The sequence below is a fragment of the Kryptolebias marmoratus genome, linkage group LG1 (genome assembly GCF_001649575.2).
Source record: "Kryptolebias marmoratus isolate JLee-2015 linkage group LG1, ASM164957v2, whole genome shotgun sequence".
NCBI lineage: Eukaryota > Metazoa > Chordata > Actinopteri > Cyprinodontiformes > Rivulidae > Kryptolebias > Kryptolebias marmoratus.
This window is the reverse complement of record NC_051430.1, coordinates 29,913,183-29,931,581: the sequence shown is the minus strand read 5'-3', so window position 1 is coordinate 29,931,581 and position 18,399 is coordinate 29,913,183. Positions and strand designations below refer to the sequence as shown.

At 40.4% G+C, this 18,399-nt stretch overlaps 2 protein-coding genes across 2 annotated transcripts; both read left to right on the top strand.

The window, feature by feature from the left end:
• Window positions 1-1,057: 1,057 nt before the first annotated feature.
• Window positions 1,058-5,525, top strand: LOC112449727. Its single transcript, XM_025009264.2, has 2 exons — window positions 1,058-1,405; window positions 2,632-5,525. The coding sequence occupies exon 2, from the start codon at window positions 2,637-2,639 to the stop codon at window positions 5,274-5,276; it is 2,640 nt and encodes an 879-aa protein (XP_024865032.1). The 5' UTR covers window positions 1,058-1,405; window positions 2,632-2,636; the 3' UTR covers window positions 5,277-5,525.
• On the top strand, window positions 1,404-8,708 carry LOC108244523. Its single transcript, XM_017430796.3, has 5 exons — window positions 1,404-5,277; window positions 5,946-7,038; window positions 7,165-7,320; window positions 7,790-7,882; window positions 8,028-8,708. The coding sequence occupies exons 2-5, from the start codon at window positions 6,022-6,024 to the stop codon at window positions 8,346-8,348; spliced, it is 1,587 nt and encodes a 528-aa protein (XP_017286285.1). The 5' UTR covers window positions 1,404-5,277; window positions 5,946-6,021; the 3' UTR covers window positions 8,349-8,708.
• The last annotated feature ends 9,691 nt before the right edge of the window (window positions 8,709-18,399 follow it).

The following is an 18,399-nucleotide window of genomic DNA, read 5'->3' as shown; positions in this document are numbered from 1 at the left end:
TGAAGGTTCAACTAGCAGGGTAAGAGCTCAGTTTGGCTCCAAATATTGCAATATACACAACATTATGGGTGACATACCAGAGTTTAAAAGAGGACAAATTGTTGGTGCACGTCTTGCTGGCACATCTGTGACCAAGACAGCAAGTCTTTGTGATGTATCAAGAGCCACGGTATCCAGGGTAATGTCAGCATACCACCAAGAAGGATGAACCGCATCCAACAGGATTAACTGAAAGGGATGTTCCAGGTGTTTCACTTTCATTGTCTAACCCCTGTATATAAGCTATGATTTGAACAGTAATGTTTTCCCAGTTCATTCATCTTTTCCCCTCCTTCCTCTCCTGTTAATTTCTCCCTCCCTCTAGCTGAAGTAGGTCATCTTCACATTGACTCTCCTTCCAATCTATCATCTGCGGAGTAGCGTGTAATTGCTTTTAATCTTAACTCCACTCGAGTGGTTAGTTGAGTTTGAACGTGTGTGTGTGTGTGTGTGTGTGTGTAAAGGCTAAGCCACTTTAGGCGAGCATCATTAATGGAAGGTAAATCCTCCCGATATCCCGGCTTTGCTCTCCTCTGATGGATAAGATGTGATCGGCTGGATGCTAAGGGCCAGCCGGTGCAGAGGCTGCAGGGAGGGCAGCGACAGTGGGCTAAGACAGGATCAGCGTGCTGGATGTTAGCAGTAAAGAGCATCGGGGGACGGTTTTAGCGTCGGACTGTTTGTGACAAGAAGCACACTGAATCTAAGAGGATCTACGCCTGATGTTGATATTTGGGTTAAGACACAAACGTCATAGAAGAAAAAAAACCTCAACATTTGAACATTTTCCATGAGTCCAGTTGTCCTCTTAGAAGGCCGAGTTAGATTAAAGGTTGTTGAGGGACTATAATGATAAGTTTCTGAGATGAATCAACATGTCTGACCTCTGTTGTTCTGTTTACCAGTTTGGTTTGGTTTTCAGCTTGAATACTAGAATTCAGTTCTGTTCTTTAGGTAAATTATCATTCTTTGGAGGAATGAATGTCACCTGACAAAGTTTTATACAGTATGTGATGGGGATGACTCTCGGTTACTACACTGGAAAAAGTGTAGCACAGAGTTGTTCATTCAAGCTAATAACTACCATTGAATACAATGTAAAATAATTGACTTGGTTGTGAAAGTCTATTTTTTTGCATTCTGAGGTGTCAATTTTGATTCAGACTGAATTAATAACACTTCTGAAGGGAAGAAAGCAAATATTTTGGTTCCTCTCAAAACATGCTGAAAGGAAATGATGTCATATTTTCAATCTGAGTCACGTGAGAAGAAGTTGGGGAGAAGTGCTTGGAGAGCTTCGTCCGTTTCGGCATGGGGAAGAAGGAATGATTAACGTCCGAGCACGTCATCAAAGAATAAACCTGCGGTAAGTACTAAACTAAGCTGATGTAAACGTGTCTTAACAAGCCTACAATTGTATTAATGCAAAAGACTGAGTTAATGTCACCTGGTTAGCAAGCTGAAAGTCCCGCCTAAATGTGGGTATCCCAGTAAACGCTTTCTTTTTCGCTGGGTTAAATGTGGTGTAATTTCTGAACTTACACGTATTTCACGAGAAATATAACTATGTGTACATTGTTCGGTTGTAGCTGGAATTAATCAAGGTAGGCATAATTCGTTACCAATCAATAGCTTCCACCACGGTTAGCTCGGCTACACGGTGAACTTGACTAGCTTAACCCATGTAAAGCCATGTTAGCAATTAGTTAGTCTAGTGTGTTTATACCACTATGATTGTAAAGTCCCAGTTTGTTAATGGTAGCGAGGCCCGTTGAAAATTAATGGTGTTTTGTGCATGCATTATACTTGTATGGTATGGTCGGTGATGTTTCCCAGTGTTCGCCATGCTGGTTTGTCCAACTGTTAAAACGGTTTCACAGGATATGCTCTCGGTAAGCGAATCTCCTTGTTAAGCCTTAAACTTTTTGTTCGGCTCTACAACTGGTTTTCATGCATTTTGTTCACGACACTGCCCCATTTACTGTAGGTTAAGAACTTCATTTTCCGAATGCATTGTGTTTTCAGAGATATGTCATGGCATGCTGGCAGGTATCTTATGAAGTGTGATTTCGCACGTGCCCATTGTTAAAATATCGTTGAGCCAGTAAAACTGTTGGGTTGCAACGTTCAGAAAAACCTAATGAATGTGGAGACAAGATTAAGTGGACCAAACGATTTAATTAATTAATTTATTTATTTTATTTCAGTCGAAGTGGTCTGCAAGATCAGTGTGGCAGGCAGAGTGCTTCAAAAAGTGAACATGCCAACTTCAACCAAGCTTACTCTATTAAAGCAAATCTCTAATGAAAGGGGGGGGGGGCAAGTACAGTGTTGCATTTGCCTGCAGTCATTTTTACATTAGGGTGGCTCTGATTATAAGAGCGCAGTAGTAGCTATAATGATGTTGAATGAATGAATTTCTGTGTATATCTTAGTTCATACAAAACATGCAGCTCATTGTTCTTTACTACCGCTAGACTCAACATTGTATTTAGATATATAGATTACCAGACTGTCATTAAAACTAAACAAACTAAGATTTCTGTTCATTGCATTTTCTAAATATTTACTGGTCTGCTTTCCTTTTTTTAGGTTGGATGTGGAAATGCAAAGAATGCAGCAAGCATTTTTCAAGAAGATCTGAGATACTGAAACACTTGAGAATTGACCATCGGTTTCACGGTAGGCGGCGTCCCTATCCATGCATCCACGCACAATGTCCCTGTTCGTCCAAGACATGGAATGGTCTTCAGAAACATCTCTCTAGAAATCATCCTTCTCTGGAGTCCCAACAAAGACACTCTTCTTTCAAGTGTTACATTTGTGGAAACAATCAGCTTTCTACTGAGCACGTTTTTTTCCAACATATCTATGAACATCTGAGAAAATATGAAGTAGTCCCATGTATGTTTGATGGTTGCTCATACAAAACCAACATATACAGCAGTTTCCGGAGCCATAAATGGAGAAAACATCAGTCATGCACCATTAATGACTTTAAAAGTGGAATAGTTGTCACGTCACTCATTTCCAATCCATCTGACTATGACTTGAATGAAGAAATAGAGCTAACCACTGAAGAGTCAAGAGATTTGGAAAAGGAAGTTGAACTGAAATTAGCTTCACTTTTACTTAAATTAGAACATACATATTTAGTCTCGGCTACAGCTGTAAATGAATTGCTTGAGGAGCTAGAACATCTCATTGGAGATGTCTCTGTGCCGGGTAGTATAGCAGCAATTAACCAGCATTTGGAAGATAATAATTGTCATGTGGAAGCATCTGTTGTTCAACAATTGGCCACTTTTCTTTGTTCTTCACACCCAATTCATAAAGCAATAGGGAAACAAGGGCCATTGTCTACTAGTTGGAAGCGCAAGTCATATTATAAAAGAGAATTCTGTGTAGTGTCTCCCTTGGAATACATTCTTGATAAAAGAAACCAAAAATCATTGCAGTATGTATCTGTGCTGAAAACATTGCAGCAAATTCTAAATTCAGATGTAATTCTGGCAAAAACTGTGCATTTGAGAGAGAGATATCAGTCACCAGAGAGCGATCAAACAGTATATAGTTGTCCTTTTGATGGTGATTTTTTTCAGAAAAACACACTTCTGTCTGCAGACTGTGCCATTTCACTAAATCTTTATGTAGACGAGTACGAAATCTGCAACCCAATTGGGACATCACGGAGAAAACATAAAATCTGTGCCTTCTATTGGACTTTAGGCAATCTGATCCCTGGTTGTCAGTCTTCACTGTCATCAATTTACTTGGCTCTTCTAGTCAAAAGTGATGATTTGAAAGTGTATGGCTATGAGACTGTACTCGAGCCACTCATAAGTGATTTAATTTCATTAGAAGAGCACGGTGTCTTTTTGCAGAAGTTAGGGAAATGTGTTAGGGGAACGATCCAGTGTGTGATAGCCGATAACCTTGGAGCACATGGTATCGCTGGGTTTGTTGAAAGCTTTTCAAGTGGTCACCTGTGTCGATTTTGTACAGCATCTAGATCAGAAATTCAAACTAAAACTGTAGATAGTGGAGTGTTTACATTAAGAACAGAACAGATTCACTCAGAACACCTTAAAATCCTTGAACAAGATTCTCTAAGTAATTTCTGTGGTGTCAAGAAGAGATGTGTCCTCTCTGAGAAACTCAGTCATTTCAAAGTTACCACGGGTTTCCCCCCAGATGTTGTCCATGATTTATTTGAAGGAATCGTACCGGCAGAGATTGCGCTTTGTCTTTCTGTTTTCACATCCAAGAAGTACTTTACTCTTGCATATTTAAATGAGTCCATACTAGCTTTCCCCTTTAAGTGGACAGACAAAGTTAATTGTCCCCATCCAGTGCCATTGAACTTTGCATCTCGAAAGACAATAGGAGGCAATTCTCACGAAAACTGGAGTCTCTTAAGGTTTTTCTCATTCCTTGTCGGCCAAAAGGTACCTGTGGATGAACCAGCATGGAAAATATTGGGTGACTTAAAAGATCTAGTGGAGCTTATTGTCTCACCTGTCCATACAGAGGAATCAATCGCGTATTTGAATTTCAAGATATCAGAGCACAGAGTTCGACTTCAAGAGGTTTTCCCAGACTACCGTCTACTGCCTAAGCATCATCTTTTGGAACATTATCCTCAGCTAATTCGTAAATTTGGACCATTAGTCTGTCTTTGGACTTTGAGATATGAAGCCAAGCACAGTTTTTTTAAAAGAGTTGTTCGTTATACAAGATCTTTAAAGAATGTTTTGCTGTCTTTGGCGGAGCGACACCAATTTCATATGGCACAGCAGATATTTATGTACCCTCAAAAACCTCTTCTGGAAGTGTCAACTGTCTCAACTCTTTCTGTTGATGTGTTAAAAGAAGATATTGCACAAGCTATACGGCTCAAGCACCCAACAATGGATAATGTGTGCCTGGCTAAAAGTGTCACTTTCAATGGATTCAACTACAGAAATGGAATGATACTTGCACATGGGTCTTTGGAAGGGATTCCAGAATTTACTGAGATCATCCACATGTTTATTCTGAAGGAGAGACTTTTTTTCATTGTTAAGAAACTGAGAGTGTGGCACTGGGAACACTTCAGGGCCTTCGAAGTTGAAGTGAGCCCTACCAATGACATAATACTTGTGGAATCAGATGAACTGACTGATCCATATCCCCTGGTAGCTTACACTGTGGGAGGAGTGCGTTTCATTACCCTGAAAAGATATATTCAAATTTAAGGTATGCATAATATTTTTCTCTTTTTTAACATTTAAGATCTGCATATTCATGAAATCATTCTATTTTAATGTAATTCATTCTACTTATCACTTTTCAAAATCTGCACTAAACTGACACTGTACTAACTTAAAGGTAGAGTATGCATGGTGGGCAGAATGGGTATTGCAACTATGCAGCCCATTGCAACTGTGCTGAATATTTCTAATGGGATATTTTCCAGAATATTTACTTAGTATTAACCTTGTATTTACTAGGTGACAAAAATGCCTACTTGAAATTTGAAATGAATATTTAGAATGGCATGGTGGTGGTAATTATTTGTGAAAAAGGTAACATTTGTCAATGGGCAGCATGTTTTAAGGAAATTAACTTCTAAAAGAATTACATGACCTGCCTCTAATGTGGCATGGATAAACCGTGTGACTAGACTAACCTTGAGGGGCTGACATACTGTGACAATGGACTAACAGACAGGGGCACTTGTACTGATATAAAAGGGGTGCATACGCATTGTTTTATATTAGATTAACTTAAAGGGGCACTGATGCACCTTACTTATTACAACTCAAAGCTTTCATCTCATCTGTATGTTGACACAAGGTGGTTGTGAATGTGAATTAATAATTTCTCTTTCCTTCTGTCTTTCGTTTTATTCTCCTGCCACCCAGGTTTTGACTCCAGCTTCCTGAACATCACTGACTGTCAGGGCATCTACATCAACAACTCGAGATCCAACTTTGCAATATGGCGACTCCCGTCCGACTCCTCATCTTGTTGGGTGACGAAAGCGCTGAGAGGATGGAATTATCAAGGGTGCCGGACACAGTTGAGGAGCTCATTGAACAGGTCAAAAATGTATGCAAACTTTCTGGAGACATCAGGCTGCAGTACAAGGATGATGACTTTGGTGGAACATTTGTTAACTTGAGCGCAACGTCCATGATCAAAGACCTTACTACAATCAAGATCATACAAGCTGCTCCTGATATTGTTCTGAGTTTCATTGAAAGTGTCCCATCTGATCTGAGTGACTTAGACACAAGCCTTTCCTCACGAAACACTGATACAGATGACACGGTCATACTCAGCCACAGCTCTGACAGTGAGGGACTGAGAAAAGAGCCGGGGCCAAAGGAATTCATCATCCCGCCTTTCTCCCTCGAAACAGAAGGTCAACTTCAGCGAGGGAATTCAGAATATGCACAGAACCAAACCAGACTGACACCTTCATCAAAAATGCTGTCCGACATACTGGAAAGATTGGCAGAGAAGATTTTTTCCTACAAGGCGTACCCCACTGATGCAGACCTGAGTGATGTTGCAGAGGCTCTGACAGGGAAACATCCCTGCCTGAGACAACCAGACTCCTTCAATGAGAGTTATGGATGGAAACTGAAGCTCAAGAGCAAGATGAGCAACTACCGCACTCAGCTGAGGTCACATGGACTTTCGTCTGAGCTCATGGTGAACACACTGAAATCCAAATCACGAGAAGATGCTACTCCCTTCCCAGCAAAGAATGTGAAAAAGGCGAGAAGAGGTGAGACCAATTACTATCCTCAACCCAGCGGAGACAGTCCAGAAAACCTTGAGAAAGAAAGAGCATCTCTTCTGACTGAAATAAAGATAAGAAACAATGAGAGAACCATACGGGAGAAGATGGCCAGGACTTTTCAGTTCAGGAGGCAAGAGATTGTGGATCAGAAGCCAACCATCGATAACCTCATGGAAAGATGGCCAGCTTTATTTCAGATGGAAGAGGTACACTTTTTACAACTTTTTGTATACTTAAGCCCATAGATGAGAAAATGTTTTGTTTTTTTATTTTCTTTATTTCACATTATTCTTAAATTTTAAGTGTATTTCGCAATGTTTTCTTGTGTGCAGGTTGATGCAGAGTTTCTGCGGGTTACTGCAGTTCCCCTCCTGACCAGATTTATGGCGCACCTGGACAAGCACTCCCCGCAGCTGCTGAAGATCTTCAGAAAGAAAGGAGGGATCACTAAAGCAAAAACTGCCACGATCCTTGAGTTTCTTGACCAGGTATGATGTGCAGTATATAATTAGCCACTAACGACAGCCCTCAATCCTTCTACATGAAGAGGATGTGCAGATGATGTGCAATTGATGTACATGGCATTGTTATTGTGTGCCAAGTTTTGCACCATATTCACTATCAACCATTTAAAAACAGAAAAACATGTGCCACCTATGAGTACATTAATTTGTAGTAGCGCATAGAAAATAATTTCTGCACCTGTCACTGCACCTGTCACTATAGGAACCCAAACAGGAGCCATCCAGTCTGTCTTCATATTTAAAGAGGGACTACTAGTGACCTCTGGCAGATGTACTAGAATGGCTTTACATTTTCACTGCTTTCAATTAGTCTGCCATGGATTCAGTATTGACCAGGCACACACTGTAAAAGCACTGTTTATGGTAGAGCTGGGAATTAAGTTGCTAGACTAGTGTACACATCGCATAATAACCATTTTGATTGTCCCTAAAGGGTGCTGATGCAGATTTCAGAAGGGAGTGTATCCTCAAAGCTCTCATCATCTACCTGGGAGAACGTGTTGAGGACCTTATAAAGGAATACATGGTATGTCCAGATATTTTCTGTCACAATGATGATTCAACTTTATTCATCACGGGAGACCACCTATGCCATTATACAGTATATAGTGATTAATGAGGTGTGCCAGACTGCAGTTGTTCAGTTGCATATTTCGTATATTTTGCCTCAGGTCTCCCAGAAAGATCAAGCCGAGCAGGAGCTGGAGAGGACCATCATGGCAGTCTTCGTCTTCAGAGAGAATTCAAGCCTTCTACAGCAGCCCCAAGACGTTGGGATTGTCATTGATGGTGTGGAAGTCCTCAATGAGTTGCCTTCTCTTGCAGCTGGAGTGGCAATGCTCTTTGGACTTTGCTATGCTCTTAACATGGAGTATCCACAGGGTTTCAGGTTCACCTTTGAGGCCCTTCAGAAGATCCTGATGGAGCTTGGTTCCAACAAGATGACTTCCAAGATTCGCAAACTCAGTGGTGAACTCAAAACTGCACAGTAGTGTATATTTGTGTGTGCTTAATGTGTGCATGTAGTTGCCACTGGCATCTATTTAAGAGGTAGACCACCTCACAGCACTTTGTTATACAGGCTCACGGGGTCACTTTCATGGAGTGCTTTTGTTGGAATTTTAGTTCTTTGATGATGTTTAGAGATGCAACATTCCTTCAAGTTCAGATGTGTTTGAACAGTACAACAACAGTGAATGCTTTCTGTCCATTTAATTTTGCTTGATAAGCCATATTGTCTTTATTTCATTGCTCTGATGTAGAGCAACAATGACATGTTTATATTTGTTTGTCTGAACATGCAACTTTTTTTGTCCTTTTTTACTTGAGGAATAAATGGCTTAGAAAAAAACTGTTGCTGGAGTGTGTTAAGTGTGATGTGAGTGATGCAAATTGTTTATGAAACCAAGTTTATGAAATATAAAAAAAAAGACTTTCATGGTGCCAATGAATTAATTAATGCAAGGTATATATATTTGATGGGTTCAATTTCAATATATTAGTTTGGTTCCAAAACTAAAATGTAAATAATTTAACTTGGATAAAGGTGAAGAATTAATATTGGGTCAAGTAAAGTAATATGGTTTGAGTCAATATTAAATAGTCATGTTGTACCAAACCACTTTATTTAGATTCTGTGAAGTCAAATATATTAGATGCAACAAATGGACATCAATTTTTTTAATTTAAGCTGGGCCACACTTTTTCCAGTGTACCACACCATATTTTAGCTCAGTATTTGTAAAACTGACTGAGTTAGAACCATTTTGAGTTATCTAAAGTCTATTATTACCCATCGTGAATCAGTTACAGATGTAAATCCAGTGATTAATTTCTCAGAGACTTGTTAAAATCTGTCCAGTGGATCAGGAGCTATTTTACTAACAGGCAGACAAATAAACACAGACACAGGTGATTACATTATCGCCTGCCTTTGATGGCAGCAGGTGATAATATTTAGTCTTTTTTAAAATTTATGTTGACCCATTCTGATGATGCTCTAAGGAGTTTGGGGAAAGTCTGTAACTTGTCCCAGACAAAGGCTAAATGTAGACACTAAAGGAACACAAGAACAAAATCCAGGAGGAACAGCTGTGCTGATTACAAATGCAGGAAGGAACTGATTCTACTGAACTGTTTGACAACAATAACATTTAAAGTTAAGCCTAGAAGCCATGACAGTTTCCATCTGACCCATTAGAACTCAGAGAAGCTGCCAGCTAATTTCTTATCAGCAGGATTATTGTGCTAACAGTGAGGGCGAGGTAAATCTTTTAATAACCGTGTCAGAGTTAATTGACTGTCTGAGTTTAAAGTGGAACTGACTGAATGAGAGGGAGAGAGATAAAAGTGATGAAAGAAGGAACTGATAGCACGGAGCATCCACTGGAGACTGATCACTCAGAAACGAGTTTCTCACTCCGCTCACTGAAACAGCATCAACACTGGGTTCCAAAAAATGTTTATTATAAAGGATTTCTTACGTCTCGAACTGAGATTTTAAAACAAAAGTACAGAACCCCCAAACCCAAACACAAACATGAAAATATTAACATCATCTGGAAAAAAAATGAGTGTGTCGGAGATGTTTCTCAGCTACTACCACACCAAATTTAAGCTGGATATCTATAAAAATGCCTGAGTTCAAGCCAAGGTTTATTAGCTGTGGCGGCCATCTTGAATCAAGCTGACTCCAAACATTCACCAGTTGCAGACGTTCATCCAGTGAACACTTTTAAAGCAGGGGTGTCAAACCCAGTGACGCAAAGGGGCCAAAATTAAAAATTTGGTCCTAGCCAAGGGCCAATCACGATCCATATTTATTAAAAATGACATAAATTAACCTTGGTTTTAGATGTATTATGTCAAATCATCCATATAGAAATATCAATGACCTTTTTCCAGTTACAGATTATACAGAATTTAGAGCAAACATACTTTAATGAACACAGACAAATAGATCAAACTTCAAAAAGCACATTATTATCTGTCATTTCTTACGCCTCACTCAGCTTTTAAATGATTTTTTTGACATTAAAACAGATTTTTTTAAAAAGCCATCAACAAAAACCTGATCATAGAGAAATTAAAACTATATATTGTTGGCTTCTAAGTCACTGTCAAGAGAAAACTTCACTAATTAGGCTCAGTTTCTTTAAGCTAAATAAGAATCAGAGACTCGATCTGTCCCAGACTAGAGGGCCGGATCTGGCCCGCGGGCCTTGAGTTTGTTTTAGAGGGTTTCATTAAAATCTGACTTTTGGTTTATGAGATATTTTGCTGACAGGGAGACAAACAAATGCACACATGCAGATGAATACAGTTACATTATCGCCTACATTTTGTCACTTTCCAAACTTTCTTCTTTTGCAGCTTCTGCAAAATAAGAGTGGTAGTAGCTGAGAGTTATCCCCAACACACCCTCCAAGGTGGAGGTGGGTGAAGCTTTCCTTCCCAGAATGCTGCCTTTATTTTTATTTGATTTTTTTATGCCACATTTTTAGGAGAAAATAAACTTTATGGCAGCTTTATGCTGTGGCTTCTTCTCTGCTGTGTCTGATTAACATCAGAGCTGTAATTTCAGGGGAACTAATAGATCAACAATACAAGAAAATATAAAACAACAATGAAAGGACGATAACATTTATAAAAAAGACAGTACAAACAGTCTTATGCTCTGTTTAAATCAAAAACCAAAGTAAAAATATGGGTCTAAGCAGGAATTTAAAAGCCTCTATGGTCTGTAAATACAGCTCAGACTGTATACAGTCACCTCTGGATATCTTTCAGGACTGTAGTAAATGACAGAACTGGAATTAAACTAATCCTGAACCAGGATTGTGTTAATTAAACTTGTGTTAATTACATATCCCCTCAGCAGGACTAACATTTAGGGTTCTGAGAGCTGAAATCAAACAAATCTGTTGTGATTTTTGAACTCATTCACTGTTTTGATGAAGAATAAGTGAATATAAAGATAGCTGCTATCACACTGGATGTTCTGACCACAACCTGTGATTTCAGGATGATGTTTTTTGATTTCCTTTACTTGTCTTTGCTGCGTCTGACAGTCTGACAGTCAGCGGAGGTCTCTGTCTGTCCAGATCTCGTCCTGATGCTCTTGTTGTACAAATGATTCTGCTGCTTATCTGGGGAGGGGCGTCTGAACGGCCTCACTGACTCTTGGCTGGAGGAAATGGGTTTTCTGCTATCTGGGAGAGTTGCTGATGGTGGCTGTGAGCTTCCTGCAGCCAGCTGATGGATAAATCATCCCTCTCTGCTGTGCTGCAGTGCAGAGACGCTGCAGCTGGTCACAGTGGCTGCTCTTCTATCTCCCCTTTTATTTAATCTCTTTTTTATTTTCTGCTCTCCGGAGCTGGGAAACAGTTTATGGGGACGGATGATGGAGCGGCAGCTTGTGGCACGTTGTGAGGTTCCTTCAGAGAGACGGAGAGCGATAAAAAGAAAAGACTCTCCATCAGAGTGTTTGATGCAACATTAGGCAGCTGCTGCAGTGAACAGAGGGAGCTTTGTGTTGGAGGGTGTGTGAAGACAGAGGATTTCAGCTTTCTGTTCGGCTGATGTTGGATTCTTTTTGAAATATTTTCCATTCAGGCTCTAAATTTCAAGTTGCAGCCAGTTTTGTTTTGCAAAACAGCTTCTTTAGAGATAAAACTAACTGGAAATACATCAGACAGATGTAATTTTGCACCACATTTGCATTGAGATGCTGTAAAACCAAAAGCCCTGCAGTTTGAACACATAACAAAAGTGGCATTTCTTGAAGGAATGCATATCACCCGCTGTCTTGGATGCCAACGTTTCATGTAAAGATGCTGCCTGATCTGTTACTCCTCAGAGCCTTTAATGTGGATCACTCTCAGCTACTACTATGCTCAATTTTAGCTCAATATCTGTAAAAGTCACTGATTTATAGCAGTTGTTATGTTAGCTAACATTAATTAGCTGTGGCAGCGATCTTAAATTGGATTGAATTCAAAAGTTCATCAGTTGTAGACGTACATCCAATGATTATTACCTGAAAGTGTTATTAAAATCTGCTCATTGGCTCATGAGATATTTTGCTAACAGACACCCAGATAGAGGCATTTACCCGCACGAAAGACGGGCAATCACGTAAGACCAAAATGGACGGAAAGAAAACAAATACTCAGTTATTCTGGAAACAAAACAATGATTGTTTACAAATGAGCTGGTGATTTTTATTGGACTTCTTTGACCTTTGACCTCTTAGTCTTTGACAGAAAACATGAACTGCAGAAGGAAAAGGAGCGAGGCAGACAGGGGGGTGAGGGAGGGAAGATGTTTGACAGAATAAGGGCACGTCTGAGTGTGTTTGCTCATGAAGACTCCTGCTGCGTGTGGCAACAATCAGGATTTATTTGGAGAATAAAAACGAGCCGAACTGAAAAAGCAGTTTATTGTTTTTACAGTAAAACAGGAGAAGGAGGATCAGGGCTGAGGAGCAGAAGAGCTGCGCCCCGTTTTATTTACACTGCAGGTGCAAACTTCTGGTTTAGCATCCAAGATGGCGGGTGATATGCATTTCTTCCTTATCGCCCGCTTCCTTGGAGGCCAGTGATTTGAGCAACGATGATGTGCGATCTGTTAGCGCTCAGAATACGTGTTGGAGATCAGTCTCAGCTACTACCTCGTCAAATTTTAGCTCAACATCTGTGAGAGTGACTGAGTTATGGTTATTTTGTGTTACTGACATCAATTAGCTGTGGCAGCCATCTTGATTTGGGTTGACTCTAAAGGTTAGCAGTTGTAGATGTTCTTGGAATGATTACTTTCTACAAGATAAAGTAAAACTCAACCAGATATTTTGCTAACAAACAAACAAATGTGTCTCTCTCAGAGACAGGTGACAATAAATAAAGATAAATACATAAAGATTTTAGTTGAAACACATTAAATATGTTTAAAATATGATCCAGCGGCCTCATCTGGCCTGCGAGCCGTCATATGAAGTACAGAACAGCATTTTTTTATGTGATTAAACTTTAAGGGAAACTGTAGAAATGTAACCTTTAAATATGTATAAAAAAGAAATGAAATTGAAGTTTTAGTGAAACCAAAAGCAGCGCTCTGATCTGGGCAAACACCTGTCTGTGGAAACCACCTGACGTCCCGTTAGCCCCGCCCCCTCAGCCCGCTGCAGCCTCGCACGCGCTGCTGACGGAGCTGCGGCTCAACAGATGGTTCAGGGGGAGGCTGCTGAGAGAACCTGGGTGCGCGCGGGGTCCATGAACGCCTCACGGGGGTTTTACAGTCAAGGAGAGGAGGAAGAGGAGGAAGAAGAGGATCTGCTTCAGTTCAGGAACATTCCAGGTTCTCTCCTCTTCATGGCAAAGTTCCTGGCTGGATTACTGGGATGCACACTTCCAGACAAAGGCAACCCTTCCCTGTTCGAGGTCAGGATGATTTAATAAAACATTTCATTTTTTTTTTTAATTTGGAAATGAGAATTAAACCTCCGTGAGTTACTTCCGGCTGCATTATCAGTGATTTCTGTGGCTTTAAGGTTCAAACCTCTGGGTTTATTTGTTTGCTTATCCGGTGGTATCCAGTTTTGTTTACTTTGATTTTTAGGAATTTTACTTCTTTCTAAAAATCAAATTTATTATGCTTTCCTGTTTGTTTGTTTGTTTGTTTATCAAACTTCTTGTGGATAAGTTGAGTTATTTTAGCTGTTCGTTGATCTGAACCTTCAGCTTCTATGACTTTAACAGAATATTTCACTTTATTTATAAATATTATACACTGAGATCTCTTCAGTTCCTTTTAAAAACATTAAACCAGCTTCAGCAAACTGTCTGTGTTTGTCTTCTAACGCTGCTTTTAGCTTTTAGCTGTAGTTCTGCTTCTTTTAGGTGATAGTTAGTGTTCGCCTGCTTTTATATTTGAGTTAACTTTCTGCTACTTTTAAGTTTTTATTGTTCTGGTCCTTTTTAGCTCTTAGCCAGCCTTTTATTACTTCCAGCTTTTAGCCACTGTTTTGCTCCTTTCAACAAACATTTAGCTACTTTTGCTAATTTTGGATTTAAATGACCTTTTTGCTCCTATTTTTTTAGCTAGCTAATGTTCTGTTTCGTTTAGGTTTAGCAGCTCAGTTTCAGCTTCTTTAAAAGTTTCAGCCAGTCAGCGCTCACACTGTTTCCACAGAAAATGTCAATATTTCTTGTTGTTGTTGTTGTTGGACTCGTTGGCAGCTGCATCAAACAAGAAATGGGCAAGAGTCAAAACCGTCTCTTATTTGGGTCAGTGGGCCACAAACGGACTGTCGGCACCTACTTCCTGTTCCTGACACCAGAGTTTTGTCACTGGTTGTTTTTTTTATTTATCAGTCTTGGTCAGTGTGTTTAAAAGTTTAGAATAATTAGCTGATTAATAAACAATTATGTTTGCATGAAAAAGAACTTCAGCATCACGGTTTGATGGTTCTGCTGCTTCGTCAGGGAGGTGGTTCACATGTTGGGTCTTCATCATCAGCTGCACCACTTGATTTAAACAGAACAGACAGCGGGCAAATTCTGCTGAAATGTCAGGAAACATACGAACTTAAAGAGTCAGTTTTGGACCCAGATGTTTTGGTTATGAAAGGACTTCTGCTCAGGTGTCTTCGTACCATCTCTGCATTTTGCTGCAGGAAGAAGACGAATCTGTCAGCGAAGAAAAACAATAATAATAACAATAATAATAATACTGCCAGCTTTGAAATAAAGCACATCCTGATCCTGTGCATGCTCATAAAGTGTGTGCATATAGTACTTTTTAAAAATATTGTTTTAAATTTGGACAGTTTCACCCTGAAGATGAAACATATTCTCCAAAAATGTTTTCTGCTGTTCGTCTCTGTGTGTTTGTGGCTGGTTATGAAAAACTGGACCTGACAGTCGTTGCATAACAGCCGACGACAAACTGGTTCAGATTTGTTCTCATCTCTCTCTCTCTCTCTCACACACACACACACACACACACACACTGTAATCAGCTGTAATCCACAGCCAGCAGGGGATTGCCAGTCCATCAGGCTTCATCTCAATCTGACCATCACGCACTTCAAAAACCAAAATAATGAAGTTATTTCAGAATTGTGTGGAGGAGAGTCACGTTTGTAACTTTTTACTGAATAAATAAGTGACTTTGGAGGAAAATGGAAAAAATGGGCTTCACTGTTTAGCTTTACAGTTCAGAGAGATGAAGATTAGATGCACTGACAGTTATGTAACATTTAATATCTATTTCCACTTAAACCGTGAACCTGCAGGAGATCAGCTTAACCTTACTGTTTTAATAAAAAAAAAATCAGATGGCATAACCAGTCTGATTTGTTCATCACGGAAAAGAAGTGGTGGAGGGGTTTGAGTGTCCCAATGATCCTAGGAGCTCTGCTGTCAGGGGCTTCATGCCCCTAGTAGGGTCACCCAAGGCAGACAGGTCCGAGGTGAGGGGCCCGACGAAGTGCAGCCCAGAGACCCCTTAAGATGAGTCACAATATTGGACACAGTGTTCCCTCGCCTGGACGTGGGTCACCGGGACCCACTCTGGAGACAGGTCTGGAGGTGGGGAGCCCATGGAGCCCGGTCGGGCACAGCCCGAGGAGGAGATGTGGGTCCCCCTTCCCATGGGCTAACCACCTGTGGGAGGGGCCAAAGGGGGGTCGGGTGCAATGTGTGATGGGTGGTGGCCAAAGGTGGGGACCTTGGCGGTCTGATCCTCGGCTACAGAAGCTGGCTGTTGGGACGTGGAACCTGGACGCCCTGGAGGGACTATGTTTCTCTGCTGGCCTGGGAATGCCTTGGGATTCCCCCGGAGGAGATGGCCAAGTGGCTGGGGAGAGGGAAGTCTGGGTCTCCCTGCTTAGGCTGCTGCCCCCGCGACCCGACCCCGGATAAGAGGAAGAGGATGGATGGATGGATGGATGGATGGATGGATGGATGGATGGATGGATGGATGGATGGAAAAGAAAGGAGATGTTTGCTCTTTCGTTGATAAAAGTAACTCGTTGTTCTCTTACTGCACGCCTCAGGGGTGAGAGTCCCTCCTTTAAGGACAGTAATGTTCATATTTTGGACACAAAGATCGATGGGTTGAGAAAGGATTGAAGGAAGCCATCTTTGTCTAACAGAGAAGCAGTTACCAGGCTTTAACTTTCCAGAACCTTCAATGCAGTTTTGAGTCCAGTTTCCCACCAGTCTGCAGCTTCATGCGTGGCTCAGACCAGCAGAGGGTGGTGGAGGATGATTTGCAACCTGCAGAAGTCCTTCTGCCTTTGGCTGAACTTGATGGGATGACTGAGAACCTTCAGCAGCACAAAGTCAAAACCTCTCTGATCACGATGGTTTCCCTGAATTTGAATCGGGTTAATTAACAAAATAATCCACAATGTTGTCCGTGGACGCTGCCTGCAGAGGGATGATGGCGTTTGATGAAGACCGTTATCAGAGCTCCTCTTCCCTTTATGACCAGCAGCTGTGCCTCCTCTAAATGACCATCCTCCCCATAATTCACAGCTCTTTGTGATCAAGTGCCGACTGCGGTGATGGAGCCCATCTGGAAGCCTCTGAATGCACAGCTGCTGGTTAGCAGCTCGCAGGAAAACTCAGCAGCAGTGTTTCAAACCGTTTTAGGAAACTCCAAGTGAATGAAGCTTTCAGGGCCTAATTTACCATCTTTTACTGACTTTAATCATTTAGGAAATTACTGCTCCATTAGGAGGAGAAAAGGTTTAAACTGTGGAATATGTCCGTTGTTACAAAATGTCCGCATTAGTTTTATACTCAAATTCAGATTTTTGATGGTTATTCTTTTGGCAAAGAAGCAGAATTAAAAGATGACTTTATTGGTGGAGAAATTAGCATTTATTTTACTAAAACTCAGTCTGAACGCTGAGCGCTGAATGATTGAGCCATTAAAGCTAAAACCATCAGAACAAAAGCTTAAATTAGCAAAACAAAGGATGACAGCTGAAACTGGAAAAAGAGCCACAAGTTAAAATGAGCTAAACAGCAGCTGAAAGCTACAATTAGCAGAAGATTAGCTAAGGGCTAATGTTAGCAAACTGCATCTAAAAGCTAAAACTAGCAAAACACAAGCTAAAAGCCAAATTTAGCACAATAGTGCTAAATTTAACTAACTAATAGCTAAAAGCTAAGACCAGCAAAACAGAAACTTAAAGCTACAATTATAAAACAGCAGCTAAAAGCTAAAAACTGAAATAGATTTCTTAGCATTTTTTCATAGATTTGAAAAGTTCTCAGTTCATTTTATATATATATATATATATATATATATATAAATGTAAATAAAGTAAAAACAATTCAAAGGTTACAAATTGAGCTGAAGGTTTTGCTATATGAACGGTTGAAACATATCTCAGTTTCCTGGTAGAAATGATGGAACTTTGTTTTAACGAAGTTAAACCACCAGCAGTCCAGATTGTTTTAGCTCTAAACACGTTTTTCTTCTAACAGCTACAGTTTGTAAGACAGAGCAGGAAAGTAAAAGGATTGTGGGAAAGGTTGCAGGTCTTGAAGTGGACTCTGTTTGTATCCCTTTAGTCGACAGATGTCAGCTAAAGGGATAATCTGCAGAATAAATCCTTTATCTCTCCTGTTCTCCAGTCTGCAGGCTACAGTTTTTAAAACCTGTTTCTCTTTCTGGAAAACGTCAACCCCTTTTCTGCAAACAGTGAAGGTGGACAAACCCCGGCTCGCCTGATTGTCAGAAAATGTCTGTTTGCGATCATTTTGAGGAACTTTGTTGCATAATTTTCAGCCAGATTTTGCTTTTTACCCTTTAAGCATTTAACAAACTGTACAGCAGCTTTGTGAAGGGAAGCTGACTGTTTGTGTGTGTTTATAAGGAAAAACAACAACAACAACAACAACAAAAAAAAACAGATTTCGTTAAATGACTCATAATTTACTTTCTGTCATCTGTCAAAGTTTGTCCACAAGGGGGCGCTGTGCAACATGCGTCCAAACAGAAAGGAGGTGATGGACTGAGATTTATTTG

Bases quoted from the DNA above. Each gene is read 5' to 3' on its own strand.
- LOC112449727 (XM_025009264.2), top strand. From the start codon at position 2,637: ATGTGGAAATGCAAAGAATGCAGCAAGCATTTTTCAAGAAGATCTGAG.
- LOC108244523 (XM_017430796.3), top strand. From the start codon at position 6,022: ATGGCGACTCCCGTCCGACTCCTCATCTTGTTGGGTGACGAAAGCGCT. The intron at 7,321-7,789 runs GTATGATGTGCA...TTGTCCCTAAAG, and splicing joins TCCTTGAGTTTCTTGACCAG to GGTGCTGATGCAGATTTCAG. The intron at 7,883-8,027 runs GTATGTCCAGAT...ATTTTGCCTCAG, and splicing joins ACCTTATAAAGGAATACATG to GTCTCCCAGAAAGATCAAGC.